Here is a 15646-nt window from a genome sequence, read left to right as displayed (position 1 = left end):
GCAGGCACCTTACTGTGGGAAGTCACATGGTGCACAACTATGTATGTGTCAAGGGTAGGTAATGAGTTCTTTGAAGAAAAAGACATCACAATAAGGAGTGGAGAAGGGGAAGGGAAGAGTGAACATGTTTTATAACGTGGTTAGGAAGAGAATGCTTTTACACCCGTCATTAATTCCAACAGCCACCTTCACACCAAAAACACCACTTTCCAAACCCACATTTTCTTCAGTAATTATGACATCACTGTTCTGTAAGTCCACTGTTCTTCCACGCGTCGTGCATAACCCAACATCACAGGAAGAGCCTCCCAAAGAACTGGGCATCCATGGCTCTGTGACTCACCCTGGGGAGCCTAGAGGGGTGGGAAACGTGTGGGTACAGCAGGAAGCAAACTGTGGCCTAGCCCTGGGCTCAGAGTCCACGCTAACAAGTGAATAGTATGCAACACTGCAAATTACCAAGCCAGACTTGTCAGGGACTTCCCTGACACACTAAGAGAGGAAAGCACACACAGTGGTTCAAGAAGACAAGATGTAATTTCTGGGCAAAAAATGGCACCTTACACAATGATTAGACTGCCACCCTGTCCCGAAACCCAACTGAAACAGCGACTTCTGGTGCAGATGGAGGAGTGAATTCAAAGTCACACACAGGGCTATCTTGAAAAGAAAGTCACCTACACGGAGGGTGACAGGCTCATGGAGAATCTATGTGTGAAACAAAGACTATCCCCAGAAAGCTCCTTGTCCCTGGGCTGTGGTCCCCACCCACTATGGCAGAGCATGAAATATTTATTCTCTAGAGAGAATAAAGCAGAATCTCCAACCAGACATCACCTAAAAACACCAAAATCACCGGGGGGGGGGGGGGGGATGTACAATGAGGTGAGTTCTTATTAGTGTCAGTACTTGAGTGTGAACTCGGAACCATGCACTTGTCTCTTGTGCCACATCCCAGCCTTTTGCAGGACCCGTTTACCCAATGTCTATTCCACCCTTCTCATTATGCTTGCATACACCAGGAAAGCTTTTGAAAAAATACATTTTCTGACTCTCTTGCAGCTAGGATTCTAGATGCAAATTAGGCTGTCTCACAAAACTCGTCCGTTAGCAGTATAGAGTATCAAGGGCTACCTTCCTGGCCTTGCAGCAATTTGTCTGTTGACGAGCAAAGTAGCCATAACCTGAACTTTCCTATCCTTTGGCCAGTGCCACACTTAGGATAGTTTTAAATCATGAAAAGGCTAGTCTTACAGCTTTGTTCTTGGTTAATACTATTTGGCAATTTTGGGCTATTCCGCTTTGATGCATTTCTCTGTGAACTGCAAGAATGAGCTTGCCTCTTTCTATTCAAAATACATCCAAGAAATTTGATGAGAACACTGAATCTATAGGACAACTTAAGAGAACTGACATTTAATATCTTCCAATGTATGAATGTGAAGCATTTCCACTTAGCAAAGTCTTCTCTAATTTTTCAACCATGTTTTACAACTTTCCGATATGTAAATCTTCTATTTCTATAAAATTTTGTCCCAAGCTTTTGATTCTTTTTTTACTATCATAAGTTGTTTGCCAAGTTCTTTTAGGTTGTTCACTGCTTGATTTAAATACAAGTGAAGCCAAGCATGGTGGCCCACACTTGTAATGTCAACATTCAAGATGCTAAGCTAAGAGGATTGTGAGTTTCATACCAGCCTAGGCTAAAAAATCAAGTTCTTTAAATAACATTTTTTAAGCTTGTATTCTATAACCTTGCTGAGCTAACTTATTAGCTCATTCTAAAGGACTCCTTATGATCTTCTATATGCAAGATCACATTACCTGCAATGCCTTCCTTTCCAATCTGAATGCCTTTGACTTTATTTTTCTTGCCTCATTCTTAGCAAAAACTTCTGTTGGCATACAGACACATTTGTTTTATTCCTAGTATTAGGGAGAACACTTTGACCTTTCCCCGTAAGTTAGTGGAGTAAACGGTCCAGACTGTCCTCAGTAACCATTCTCTCTCTCCCTGGTTTGAAGGTTTTTGTCACAGAGGGGAAGTGCACTCCCGATGCCTTTCCTGAATGTTCCAGCATGACATGCTCTGTCCTCGCCCTGAATGCAGCGCATCACGCTCACACGGGCAGCCTGCATCCCCACAATAAATTCCACCTGATGACAAGCATGGACTCCTTCCGAGTATCTGTGGCTCTAGCTTACTAGTACAAGCTTGGATGATGGGGGGCTGGGAAGGTGGCTCAGTGGTAGAGCGCATGCCTTGCATGCCAGAGGCCCTGGGTTCGATTCCTCAGCACCACATAAGCAAAAAGAAAAAAGCCGGAAGTGGCGCTGTGGCTCAAGTGGTAGAGTGCTAGTCTTGAGCTGAAGAGCTGAGGGACAGCTCCCAGGCCCAGAGTTCAGGCCCCATGACCGGACCCAAAACAAACAAACAAACAAACATTGGATGATGGGCATTTCCTAGTTCAGGCTTTTTCAGATTTTAGATATTTGCATGGGTTTTACAGGTAGAACATCCTAATCCAACACTTGAAAATCTGCAATGCCTCTGCCAGCTTTCCCAATCACCCGGCCTGGGGAAGGCACGAGGCTCCGGAAGCCATTCTTGTCTGCTTGCCTGTTTTGTGTTGTTTTACTTTTTCAGAGCACTGGGCTTTGAACGAGCCCTGTACTTTCTTGGCAGGTGCTCTACCACTTAAGCTACAGCCCTGTTTCTGCTGTAGTACAGCTAGCCTAAACCCACAATCCTCCCATAGACAAACTGACAGGAAATCTAATACTTCTACATGGCTTGGTGTTTTAACGGGCTCTACATAATTATAGAACTGGGGGTACTAATTTCACAGGTCACTAGAGATAAGACAGAGAAGAAAATCTGATGACATACCGCTGAGCTCTGGTGAGAATTATGCTAACACCATGATCCGTGTTTCTGCTAGTGTGTTCATGAACACACTTGCTTCCTGCGCACACTCAGAATTCCAGAGCACTAACACCTACACAGCTGCAACTGCGCAGCGGGAGTCAACAGTGACAGATGCCTGGGAGGTGACTCAAGGACAGCCCTGGGTCAGTTCAGTGGCTAGCGCAGCTGGGAGACAAACGCACACACGTGGCCGAGTAGAAGTGCTGGCTCGCAGGAACTCCAACTCCAGACACAGCAGCAGAGTTGTGCACACACAAGCAGAAGACTGGCTACCATGGCAAAGACAGGTGCCGGAGCCCTGAGCACAGGGGTGCAAGTTACACTGACAATTCCTCCTTGTTCTTCCTTTCCTGGCTCCCTGCCATTAGGATTTACTAGCAGAACACACATGGAAGTGTGCGCAAGCTCCAGTCAGTCACCTGCAGTGGGCGTCAGGGATGGGACCAGGCGCTCCAAGGGCTCCAATGAAATCACAACCCATCTGGGAAGAAGCTCCACCCCTCCTCCTCCATACCTGAAAGGCCCCGCTACTCCTAACAGGGAAGCCCATGCCCGCGCTCTGCGGGCTGTCTTTCTACGCTTGGTGAACAAAGGCAAGGAAGAAGGCTGTGCTGGTCCAGCAGATGCACATTTTTCAAAATATTTTGGTGGTTGATTTTTTTTTCAAAATGTGAAGAACTCTTCAGTCCTTAAATCTCTCTCTCTCTCTCTCTCTCTCTCTCTCTCTCTCTCTCACACACACACACTCACTCACTCACACACACACACACACACACACACACACACACACACACACACACACACACACAGTGCTACGAATGTGTTACTTTTTCTCTCGGTATACATCGAAATGTCTGAATCCCATTAGTCAAAGAGTACTTCCCTGAAGAAATGAGACAGAGCGACCCCAATATGATAACATCCAGACACAAGAAACCCCGTAGGGGCAGAAGGGGGCTGAATAAAGACTGGTTGGTAGTTCACATCTGCAATTGTAGCTCCTCAGGAAGCTGAGATCTACAGAACTGTACTTCAAGGCCAGCCTGGGCAGAAAAGCCAGACTTTTCTCCATCTTCATCTAAATAGCAAGAAGCTGGCCTAGAGATGTGACTCAAGTGGCAGAGCACCAGCTGAAAGAAAGGCATGAGGTAGCTGAAGCCCCAGAGGGAAGGAGGAAAGGAATGAGAATAACATGACAGATAGGAGACAAGTCCCAGCGTGGAAGACACCACATGCAAGTGTGGGCTGGAGCCAGCAAACACAAACACACGTACGCGCACGCAGTATGGAATAGAGGCTACAGGACAGCTGATTTGCTCAAGACCATTTCCTCATACGCCAGCTATCTCTGCAGAGATGAACTGCCCTCTTCCATACAAATGTAACCCAATTTGCATGCTAAATTATATGGCCACCACGCTAATAGGTAATAGTGAAGATTTTAAGGGTTAGCCTAGAAGCAAACCAAATGTTCTACACCAAAGGAGTGAACTGATCCCACTTCTGCACAGAGTCTTAAAGGGTGATTAAAGCATCCTGGTCTTCTAGCCGATGTTTTCTGTGAATAAACAGCGAGTTCAAGTCGGCTTTTCTCCGGGTTTGTTCTGAGACAGGGTCTCACACAGACATGGTCCTGGTTACAGGGACTGTCCCCTCGCAGTCCTCTGCCCCGCTGTGCTCCAGTGAAAAGTGCTCCTCCCCAGCCACGGCTCAGCTGGGACAGCAGCCCCGCAGCGGAGGGCAGCTGGTTAGGAAGGGGCAGCGCGGGCGGCCTCCCTGAGGCCCCAGCATCTGCCTGGACATGTGGCTTAGAGCAGCAAGCGAGTCCTGGCTAAAGAGCAAAGGCCAACTCCACCATGCGCATGAAAGATTTACACCGTGGTATGGGTTTCTTCTGAATTATTGAGGCACAGAGAGAGTGGGAGCGTCGTTGGTGAGAAGTTCAGATGAAAGAAATCTCGGTGGCTCACCTACAGCCGGTCCTCGTCAGCCAAGGGCATCCCCGGGACCCCAACCCCCCGTGACAACCCCGCATCACCTCCTGCTCGCTATCGACCACATCTCAAAAACAGCACCCCACGGGGCCCGACACTGTCCGGCCACGCTTTCCAGTCCCAGGCACAGACAGCAGAGGGCTCTGTCTGCAGAACATGCGGCCGCACCCGGCTCGCTTCCTCAGCAGCAGGCAAAGCAGAGGCTCGCAAGAGGGCATCTGCCACGAGGCCTGGCGCCAAACACATGTCCCCGATCTGGGCCACAACAGGAAGACTTCAATGTCCCCAGCCCCCTCTCTTACCCACGAGAGGAGCTGGTTAGGCGAGGCGATCCAAGACTGCCTGTGGCTGGGCACTGGTGGCTCATGCTTGTAACCCAAGCTGTGATCTTTGGATGGCAGTTCAAAGCCAGCCCAGGTAGATAAAACCAGTTAACCAGTGAAGCCAGAAGTGGAAGAGTGGCTTAAATGATAGAACACCAGCTTTGAGCAAAAACAAAAAACAAAAAAACAAGAGTAAGAGAGCCTGAATTCAAGCTCAGTACCAACACACACACACACACATAAAACACATACACATGCAGAAACACACACCAGATACATACAAAACACACAAACACCACATACACAAAACATACACACAACACACACATGCATGCCTGCACGCACATACACACAACACTCATACAACACATACACACATATACACACATACACACACGACCCTTTCTAGGAGTAAAAGTACTAAAATTCTATTATCTATCACCCAGATGAATAGCCAAGCGCGCAGCATGGTGCACACCTGTAATGCCAGTGACCCAGGAAGTCGAGACCAGGAGGATCACACCTCAAGACCACCCAGGATGGAAAAGTTCAAACTCCACCTCCAAAGCAAGCAGAGAGCAAAGCTGAAAGCATGCCACAACTAGCAGTGTCATCTGAACACGCACAAGGCCCCAAGAGCAAGCATACTGCTAGGGGACCCAAATTAAGTCCAAAATCCAATCCAAGCACTGGTGGCTCATATCTGTAATCCTAGCTACTCAGAAGGCTGAGATCTGAGGATCATAGTTCAAAGCTAGCCTGGGCAAGAAAGTCTGTGAAACTCTTATCCCCAACTAACCAGCAGAAAGCCAAAAGTGGTACAGCACCAGCCTGGAGGAAAAAAAACTGAAAGACAATACCCAGCTCCTTAGTTCAAGCCTCAGCACAAAAGAAAAAAAGAAAAGAAAAAGAAAAAAGGGGAAAAAATCAGGCAGATGAGCTAAGGAAAACCTCCTTTTTCAGTCCTAAACAAAACCATTAGAATCAACCTAAGACCGTTTTTACTCTTTTTATGTTACCAACATAAATAAAAAAATAATTATCAAGAACCAGAAAGAATTCCAAGAAAAAAGGTAAATAACTCCCAAAAGGACAAATCTTCCATTGCTGATAGCATCAAATATTGATAAACTGTATCACCCTTACCAGTCACTAATTAATATGTAACCACATTAGGCAACTCTTAAGCAATAACGCCATCCTGTCAGCCAGAAAGCTTCTGCACAAACACGGTCCTTTGGCCTCTAGAAATTGCTAGCCTCCATCCTTCAGTGAGACAGGGTGCTGTCAGCCACGCAGTCAGCAGACACGTGCAGCATGTTTTACAGTGATGGATCTTCCGTTCTACATCAGCTTCTTTGGATCTTGAGTTCACCACAACTACCTAGGCATACTCTCTAAGTTAAACCCTAAAAAGACACGCTCCCAGACACCCTTTGAAATCAGGAGTTGGAAATGCCCTGCAGTTGAATGGCTTGGGGCTTGTTTCCTAGACTTTGACACCAGGTTTGGTACTCCCATTGGACACACACGGGGACACATGGACACACACACACGTGTATGGGTGCTTGAACACTCAGGGCCTGGGCATTATCTCTCAGCTTTTCCTGCTCCAGCCTGTAGCTCTACCACTTGAGCCACAACTCTATGTCCAGCTTTTTGGTAGTAGCCTGAGATAACTCACACCTCGGCCTCCCGAGGAGCCACTGGCCCCTGACTACGACTTTGTTTTTGAACTTTGAGTCAAGCAAGTGGCAGGTGAGAACGAGGCCCCCAGTTTCTTAGCCCTTGAGAAGATTCAGAAAGCCGAACATGACCCATGCAGCGCTCGGGAGGGCACCATCCGGGCCGGGGATACACTTGCCAGCACTTTGGCATCCAGATGCATCTTTTAAACGAAAACACATAAATCCAAATTCTTCATCAGAAATACTGATAAAGAATATCAGAGGAATTCGGTTTTCCCCAAAAAAGAAACACACCATTTGTTTAAAAAAAAGAATTTATGCCTTAATAATATTTTTGTGCAGTATGTCAAAGATTATTTTGGAAACATTGGCTTTGAGGCCTGACACCTATAATCCCAAAACTCAAGAGGTACAAATGCGAGGCTCAGGAGTTTGAGGCCAGGCTGGACTACATAGCAAGAAATTGAGTAAACTACTCAGAATAAAATAAAGGCAGGGTGAGCCGGGCACTGGTGGCTCACGCCTGTAATCCTAGCTACTCAGGAGGCTGAGATCTGAGGATCGCGGTTCAAAGCCAGCCCGGGCAGGAGAGACGACTGTGAGACTCCTATCTCCAATAAACCACCAGAAAACCGGAAGTGGCGCTGTAGCTCAAGTGGTAGAGCACTCGCCTTGAGCTGAAGAGCTGAAGGACAGAGCCCAGGCCCAGAGTTCAAGCCCCACGGCCGACCAAAAAATAAAAATAAAAATAAAAAAATAAAGGCAGGGTGGTAAAATAGGCACGGTAATCTGGATGGGCGCTGTCCCTGAGCTTTCTTGCTCAAGAATAGAGGTCTACCATTTGAGCCACTGCTCTATACTTAAAAGTTTTGGGGTGCTTCATTGGAGATAAGAGTCTCATGGACTTTCCTGTCTGGGCTGGCTTTGAACCTTGTCCTCAGATCTCAGCCTCGTGAGTAGCTAGGATGACAGGCATGACTCACCAGTGCCCATCTTTAATTGGCTGTGGCTTTTGTTGTTGGTTGGTCAGTGCAGGGCTTGAACCCAGGGCTTGGCGCTGTCCCTGAGCCTCCTTGTGCTCAAGGATGGAGCTCTACCACTTAAGCCATGTCACCACTTCCAGTTTTTGACTGGTTAATTGGAGATAAAAGTCTCATAGTGACTTTTCTGCCTAGGCTGGTGTTGAACCACGATCCTCAGATCTCAGTCTCATGAGTAGCTAGGATTACAGGTGTGAGGCACCCAGCTAATTACTTTTAATGACCCATTTATAACCAAGATGTCTGTCAAAAAATACATATATGCACATACACACACACACATATACATACAGATAGAAAAAAATAAAAAACAATCCTTCAAACTGGAAGGATGTACTTTTCATAGACAGGAAGTCAACAGCATATCCATGCCTAGACTTATCAATATACAACTTCAGAAAACTAGGATAATTCCGGGGACTGGTGGCTCATGCCTATGATCCTAGCTACTCAGACAGCTGTGCTGAGGATTGAGCTTGAAAGTCAGCCAGAGCAGGAGGTAAGTTATCTCCAATTAACCAACAAAAACCAGAAAGAGCTGTGGCTCAATGTGGTAGAGTACAAGCCTTGAGCAAAAAAAGTTCAACAATGTCCAGGCCTGAGTTCAAGCCCAACAACTAACAAGGAAGGAAGCAAGCAAGCAAGCAAACAGGCTAGGATAAAACTCCCAAAAGCAATTAGAAAGAAAATCGGAAAAAAAAGGCAACTACAAAAAAGTAACATTAAACAAACACTAACACCACTGAATGTTAGAAGACAACAGAGCAAAAGTACTGATACAAAATGACAAAACAGTATTCTATGTCCAGCCCAGCGATCAAGCAAACATTAGACAAAACAGTTATTTTAAGACCTACGGTCTCTTATTTGTGAAACACAATTGCCTGCCATTCTTTCTGAAAAAGTTATTAAAAGATGTTCTCCAGCAAAAGGAAGAAATGTGATCCAGAGTGAGAATCCAAAATGTGACTAAAATGAGGTAGATTCCAAGGATGTCAGTGCACAAATGTCTTAAGAGCAGAGTTCAAGGGAAGCCAATTCATAACAGATATATGGTTAGCGCTAAGACCAATGGGAAAATACTTAGACCTGTATAAAAATGTAACAATGAAATCCCCTTCTGTATAACTAATGTTGCTAATTAAAGAAAGATATTATGGCTACAAGTCTTCAGAAAGTTTCAGATATGTTGAAGGCAGACTTTTATTTAATCAGCAAAAAAAAAGGCTATTTAGGAACAAATCTAAGCAAGAAAGTTGTAAGCTGAAATGTGGCATGTTTCAAGCAACTGATGATATGTTAGAAAACACATTTGATCCTTGCAATAGGAAGATACCCACTGTAACACAGACTTACATATAATACTCAGACTCTCACTTGATACTTCAGAGATCTTCAACTGTCAATCCCTATAGTCTGTTATAATGGTTCATTTCCACTCCTGTAGCACATCAGATATACCTAACTTATACCACATAGACTGACCTATCTGATAGGAATACATTCTTCTCTTTGTAATCCTGCTAAAACCAGCCTGTGATTTCTAATCAGTAACATTTACAACTATCATCCGCCAGGTGGCAGCCTGGGGAAGCAGTTGGTGCACATCTGCAAAGACTATTAAAACAGCATGAAAACGCTCCGATCACCACACACAAAACGGTTTTCATTCACTTGCCAGGTATCTCTGGCTTGGCAATCTCAACACCTGGGGCTTTAATTTCTCCAACGTCTGTATCTCCCACACTTGCAAGTGAGGGGTACAAACCAGATACTCTATCTGTGTCACATTTTAACATCTCTAAAATTGGAAGAGCTCCAGAAGAGGACTGGATTTGATGCTTCCTTCTTAGTAACACAGGTAACAGTGCCAAATCTTTTTTTTTCTCTTTTCAGCAGTACTTAAGTTTGAACTCGGGACTCAAGCAGGCTCACTCAGCTTGCTTGCTAACATCTGCCACTCTAACACTTCAGCCACATGTCCAGTCCTAAGTCTCATGGATATTTTTTTGGCTGGGCTGGCTTTGAACCTCAAAACCCTGAGTCTCAGCCTCCTGAATAGCTAGGATTATAGGTATATGTCACAAATGGTGCTAGGTTTATAACCAATGACATATTTGAAACTTTTCAAAAAAATTATAGAAAAACGGAGACAACATAAGTTGACCCTCTGTTTCAAAAGATAATCACTGACTCATAGAAAAGTAGAACACAGGGCTGGGAAGGTGGCTCAGTGGTAGAGCGCTTGCCTTGCATGCCTGAGGCCCTGGGTTCGATTCCTCAGCACCACATAAGCAAAAAGAAAAAAGCCGGAAGTGGTGCTGTGGCTCAAGTGGTAGAGCGCTAGCCTTGAGCTGAAGAGCTGAGGGACAGCGCCCAGGCCCAGAGTTCAGGCCCCATGACCGGATAAAAAAAAAAAAAATTAAAAAAGAAAAGTAGAACACAACTACCAACTCAGAGAAAGGTGACCCATCTCACAAAGAATTTCCAAGTACAAGCACCCATGGGTCGGTGCCTGGGGGGCAGGAAGACGACAGGAACATAAGCGGGTCTGTAAGTCTCAGCACTAAAGAAGCAGACAGGAGAACTGTTGGGTGTCCAGGACTGAGACCAGATTTGGGGCGTAAAGGGCGGGGGCGGGGATCAAAAATAAATAACAGCCAAGTGCCAGTGGCTCAGGCCTGCAATCCTAGCTACTTAAGAAGCTGAGATCTAAGGATCACTAGCCTTGGGTCTGGGTGCTCAGGGACAGCACCCAGACCCAAGACTGGAACAAAAGAAAGGGAGCGAGGGAGGGAGGGAGAGAGGGAGGCCATCAAGCCGGGAGGCAAGCAGTTTTTGAGTTATAAATGTAAATACCCAAAAAACAAAACAAAAACATATATCCCTGTGTCCTCAAAAACAGGAACAGAACTTGTGACTGAGTGCATGTCTGTAGTCCCAGCTACTCTGACGGCTGAAGTAGGAACAATGCATGGAAGCCTCATCTTAAAAACCAAAGGCTGGCACCGGTATCACACACCTGTAATCCTAGCTATTCAGGAAGATGGTCCGAAGTCAGCCGAGGCAGGAAAAGTCCCTGAGACTCTTATCTCCAGCTAGCCACCAAAAAGCCGGCAGTGGAGCTGCGGTTCAAGTGGTGGAGCGCCAGCTTTGGGCAGAAAAAGGCCAAGCAAAGGCGCGGGGCCCTGAGTTCACAGCCTAGGAGTGGTGCGCACACGCGGGGGGCGGAGGTCACGATTCTCCCGGCCCGGCGGCCTTGAGCACGTTTTTAGCCACAGGCACCTTTGGAGGAAACTAACCACTCAGCCCCGCGGCCGCCGCGGGCGCCGGGGAGGAGGACACGGACACGGGGCGCGCGCGCGCGGGGAACCCCTGGCCGCCCGGCGGTGGGCCCGGGGGCTCACGGCTCGGTTACGCGCGGTCCCCGATCGAAGTCCCCGCCCGCCGGGGTCGGGGTCCGGCGGGGAGCGGAAGCACCCGGGGCTCCCGGGCCGGGGGGGGGGGGGGGGCGCACGGGGATCGGGGGCCGCGACGGCCGCCTCAGGCCCCGCCCCGTCCCGGGCCCGCGCAGCGCGGCCGCAGATGTCTCCGGGCGCGGACGGAGCGCGCCAGGGCCCGGCCAACCCCGGAGCGGCGGCGGCGGCGGCGGGCTCGGGCCTCCCCTCCCCGCCCCTCCCGCCTCTCCCCGCCTCTCCCCGCCCTCCGCGGCCCATTCATTCTCCGGCAGGCGGGCGGCGGCGCGCAGCCCCGCCGTCCAGCGCCCGAAACCCACCGCAGGGCTTTGTCTCCTCCCGGCCGGAAGCGGGGCGCACGCGGGCGCCCCGGCCCCCACCCCCCGCGCCCGCGGCGCCCACCTGAGCAGCAGCTGGTCGTGCTCCGCCTTGCCCTTGCCCAGCTCGATCTGCAGCCGCGCGCGCTCGCGGGCCGTGTCGTCGAGCGCGCGGCGCGCGTCGGCCAGCTCGGCCTCGTAGAGCGCCTTGAGCCCGGTGAGCTCGCGGCCGCGCACCTCCTCGCGCTCGCTCGCCTGCAACTGCAGCGCGCTGTTCTCCGTCTCCAGGCTGCGCACCTTGTCGATGTACACGGCCAGCCGGTCGTTCAGCTCCCGCAGCTCCTCCTTCTCCTGCAGCCGCGACAGCCGCGTGGGGCTCAGCGGCGTGGCGGGCGCGCCGGCGCGGCTGCCCGAGCGCGGCGGCACGGGGGTCGCGGTCGCCATGGCGGAGGGGCGGGCGATCGGCGGGGTCCCGGCGGGCGATCGGCGGACGCTCGGCGGGGTCCGGGCGGGCGGGCGCGGGGAGGGCCGCCGGGGCCGAGCCGCGGTCCGAGGCACCGGCCGGCGCGGCGCGCGCGGAGCCGCACCTGGATGGCGGCGGCGGCGGCGGGGCGGCCGCACAAAGGGCACCGGGGAGGACCGCGGGCCGCGCGATCGGGGGCGGACGCCCCGGGTGGAAGCCCGCGCGAACACGCGCGCGCGCGGGGAGGACGCGGAGCGAGGGCGCCGGAGCCGAGCGGGGAGCGCGCCGCCGAGTCTCCCGCCCGCAGCACTTTGTTTCCTCTCCGACGGCGCCGGGCGGCGGGCGGGGGCGGGGGAGGGCCGCGCGCGGGGGGCGGGGGAGCCGAGGGGCGCGGGCCGCACGCCCCAACATGGCGGGCCCACGTGACCGCGCTGGCCAATGAGGAGCCGGCGGAGCGCCGCGGGGGCCCGGCGGCCCGGCCTGAAAATTCAAATTCAACCGTCGGCCGCGCGGGCCGGGCCGGGCGTGGTCGGAGAGGGGCCGGGAGGGGCGCGCGGGACGGCTCGGCGGCGGCCCGGAGCCCAACGCCCGCCGGGCTTCGCACCGCCCCCCTGGGGGGAGGGGGGAACCCCTAAAGGGGCGGGGCCGGCGAGTGGCGGGAAAGCGCTGGAGGCTTCCGGGGCGGGGCCGCGCCGCCGCGGGACTCGGGTGCGGGGAAATTCAAATGTAAACGCGGGCGGGCGGGCGGCGATCGCGGCCGCGGGGCTCCGGAGCCCACAGCCCCAGCCAGCCCACCTCGCAGATGGCCCGGCAGCCTGGCCCGTGGGCGGCTTCGCGGCCGGCCTGCGGGCTTCCGATCCCGCCCGGCGGCCGGGATGGAGTGGGACCGTGGCGGTGCGCACATGCGCACGGGTGGAAAGGGCAGCCCCCCCCCCCCCGGGGCAGGGGTCCTGGCGGAAAGTTCACCGATCCTTTAGCGACGTCCCTTCCAAGCTCATGGACGGGGCTGACCTTGGCTCTGGGTGGGCGGTCTCTCCCCACCACCCACCCGCGGCTTTGTGGGGAAACTGAGTCACCTTTTCCTTAACGCCACGGAGCAGGTGACGGCTGCGGGGTTTCAGTAAGCAGGCCGGCTACGGTGTAGAATACACCTAGGAATACACCTGTGCAGTAAGTACAGGTCGCTCGTCATAGGAGACCTGGGCCGGGTGGCCTTTAAAGGTCCATCAAGGCGTGTGCAGGCGTCTAGTGAAGGGCACCAGGCCTGCTCTTCTTGCAATGGTGCTAGTTCCGATCCCGTTCCCTGACCTCCCTTACCTGCTAGAGAATTAAGACTTGAAAAGCTTAGATTTTTAAACTCGGCGTTTGGCATTTGTAAGTATTTAAGTAGTCAGTAGAAGGATCTCCGTAAAGGCATCTTTATTTCAATAAAAGAATCTTTAAAAATTCAAATTATTGATAAGGAAATGAGGCTTTAACAGGGCAAGGTCTTAACAGCAGTGACTATTTTACACTTCCCAAAAGGGAGATGTCTTCAGCAGGATTGGGCAGTTTTATGGGGAAAATGAATCAAGCAGCCTTGATCACATTTAATTCCTTACTCCCATTTACTTCTCTAACATCAAAATAAGATTTGGATATTTCCTTTAAAATGATGTCCCCGGGCTGGGAAGTTGGCTCAGTAGTAGAGCGCTTGCCTTGCATGCATGAGGCCCTGGGTTCGATTCCTCAGCACCACATAAGCAGAAAAAGCCGGAAGTGGCGCTGTGGCTCAAGCAGTAGAGCGCTAGCCTTGAGCTGAAGAGCTGAGGGACAGCGCCCAGGCCCAGAGTTCAGGTCCACGACAAGCAAAAAATAAATAAAAATAAAAATAATAAAATGATGTCCTCTTTTTGAGATTTTAAGACTGAAGTGATACTAACCTTGACCTTTTATTGCTCTCAACACCATGTAGTTTTCTCTGGATAGAGTCAACCTGAGAGATTCATTTAGGAGATACATTCTATCCCCCTATCTGAAACCACACATATGGGAATCCAGCCTTTGAGAATTTGCTACTGACAACCGGGTAACTCCAGTTATACATTCTATAGACAACCGGGTAACTCCAGTTATACATTCTATAGTGTTATCTTAGAAGCATGGGATGACTCTCACTTTACTGGAAATTATAAGGATTAAATTGAATATTATATGAAAGGAGCTAGACATAGATTATGCATCGGAGCTGAATGAATAACTGATGCTAATGGTAATTTTGTTTCCTAAGTACAAAAGGTTTTTAGCTCAGATTTAGGCATTTATACATATTTTTGGTTGGGTACCTATTATTCTCTTGACTTTTTCCATACCCAACTATGCCTATTTCATCTCACTGATGGTGTATGTATTCCAGTACTGCAGCTTGAACTTAGGGCCAGGGTACTCTAGTTTTTTTGGTTTTTGTGGTTTTTTTTTTGGGGGGGGGGGGGAGGTTGGTTGTTTTGTGTTTTTTTTTTTTTTTTTGCTCAAGGATGGTGTTCTACCATGTGAATGTGAGCAAATACCTCTACTTCTTGTTTTTTGTTGGTTAATTGGAGACTTTTCTCCCTGGGCTGGCTTCAAAACACTCCTAAGTAGCTAGTATCAGTAGCTTGAGCCACCGACTCCAAGCTCTTCTTGCTAAATTTGTTCATCCTTCATGTTTTCTAAAGTCCCAATCACCCTTTTGTAAGTTTTTGAAAATATTTCTTCATTGCCCAGTGTAACTGTGTCAAGCATCGTGTCTAGTTTTCCCTGTAAACCTTCACTTACCTGTCAGGGCACAGGTCCTAATTATTGGTCAGGTGGTACTTAGTTGCATCAAGCTTGAAGGAGCCATGTCATCGAATCCTCCTGTATTCCTGCCATAATGACAACCGCCACACTAAGTAGAGAAACTTCACTGATACCTGCTTCAATTCTTGAGTCATTTGGATTGGGAAAAATACAGGCTATGCCAAATGCCAATGGCTCACACCTATAATCCTAGCTACTCAGGAGCCTGAGATCTGAGGATCATGGTTCAAGGCCAGCCCAGACAGGAAAGTCTGTCTTTATCTCCAATTAATCACCAGAAAAATCAGAAGTAGTGCTGTGGTTCACAGTGGTAAAGTGCTAACCTTGAGCAGAAAAGCTCAGGGAGAGTGCCCAGACCAAGTTCAAGTCCCATGACCAACAACAATAACAAAAAGATCTGGCAAGATTCACAGTTTAAAAGTGGATTCGGGGGATACAGAGCTGAGCATGTATCATTCACTTGGCAAACTTTGTGTTTGGAATCATCTCAAACCTTATCGCACACATCCAAGCTCATGGGTGTTAGGGTAAAGAATTAAGCTATATAATCTTTTCTGGCCTAAATGTCTTCAAGAATTGCAACATTAAAAAAAGATAGAAATGTGAAGAAATTTAATACC

General features: G+C 49.8%; 1 protein-coding gene across 1 annotated transcript in view; it reads right to left on the bottom strand.

Moving 5' to 3' along the window:
- Nucleotides 1–12218, bottom strand: part of LOC138818154 (lamin-B1) — a 36685-nt gene extending 24467 nt beyond the window's left edge. Inside the window, exon 1 of the mRNA XM_070009080.1 lies at nt 11832–12218. Within this exon, the coding sequence (XP_069865181.1) occupies nt 11832–12190 (359 nt within the window). The 5' untranslated portion in view covers nt 12191–12218. The remainder of the gene's footprint in view (nt 1–11831) is intronic.
- Nucleotides 12219–15646: the final 3428 nt, after the last annotated feature.

This window comes from Dipodomys merriami, unplaced genomic scaffold (assembly GCF_024711535.1).
Source record: "Dipodomys merriami isolate MVZ:Mamm:240054 unplaced genomic scaffold, mDipMer1.0.p SCAF_72, whole genome shotgun sequence".
NCBI classification, from domain to species: Eukaryota; Metazoa; Chordata; class Mammalia; order Rodentia; family Heteromyidae; genus Dipodomys; species Dipodomys merriami.
Note: the sequence above shows the minus strand (reverse complement) of the source record. Positions and strands in the feature narration are given on the sequence as shown.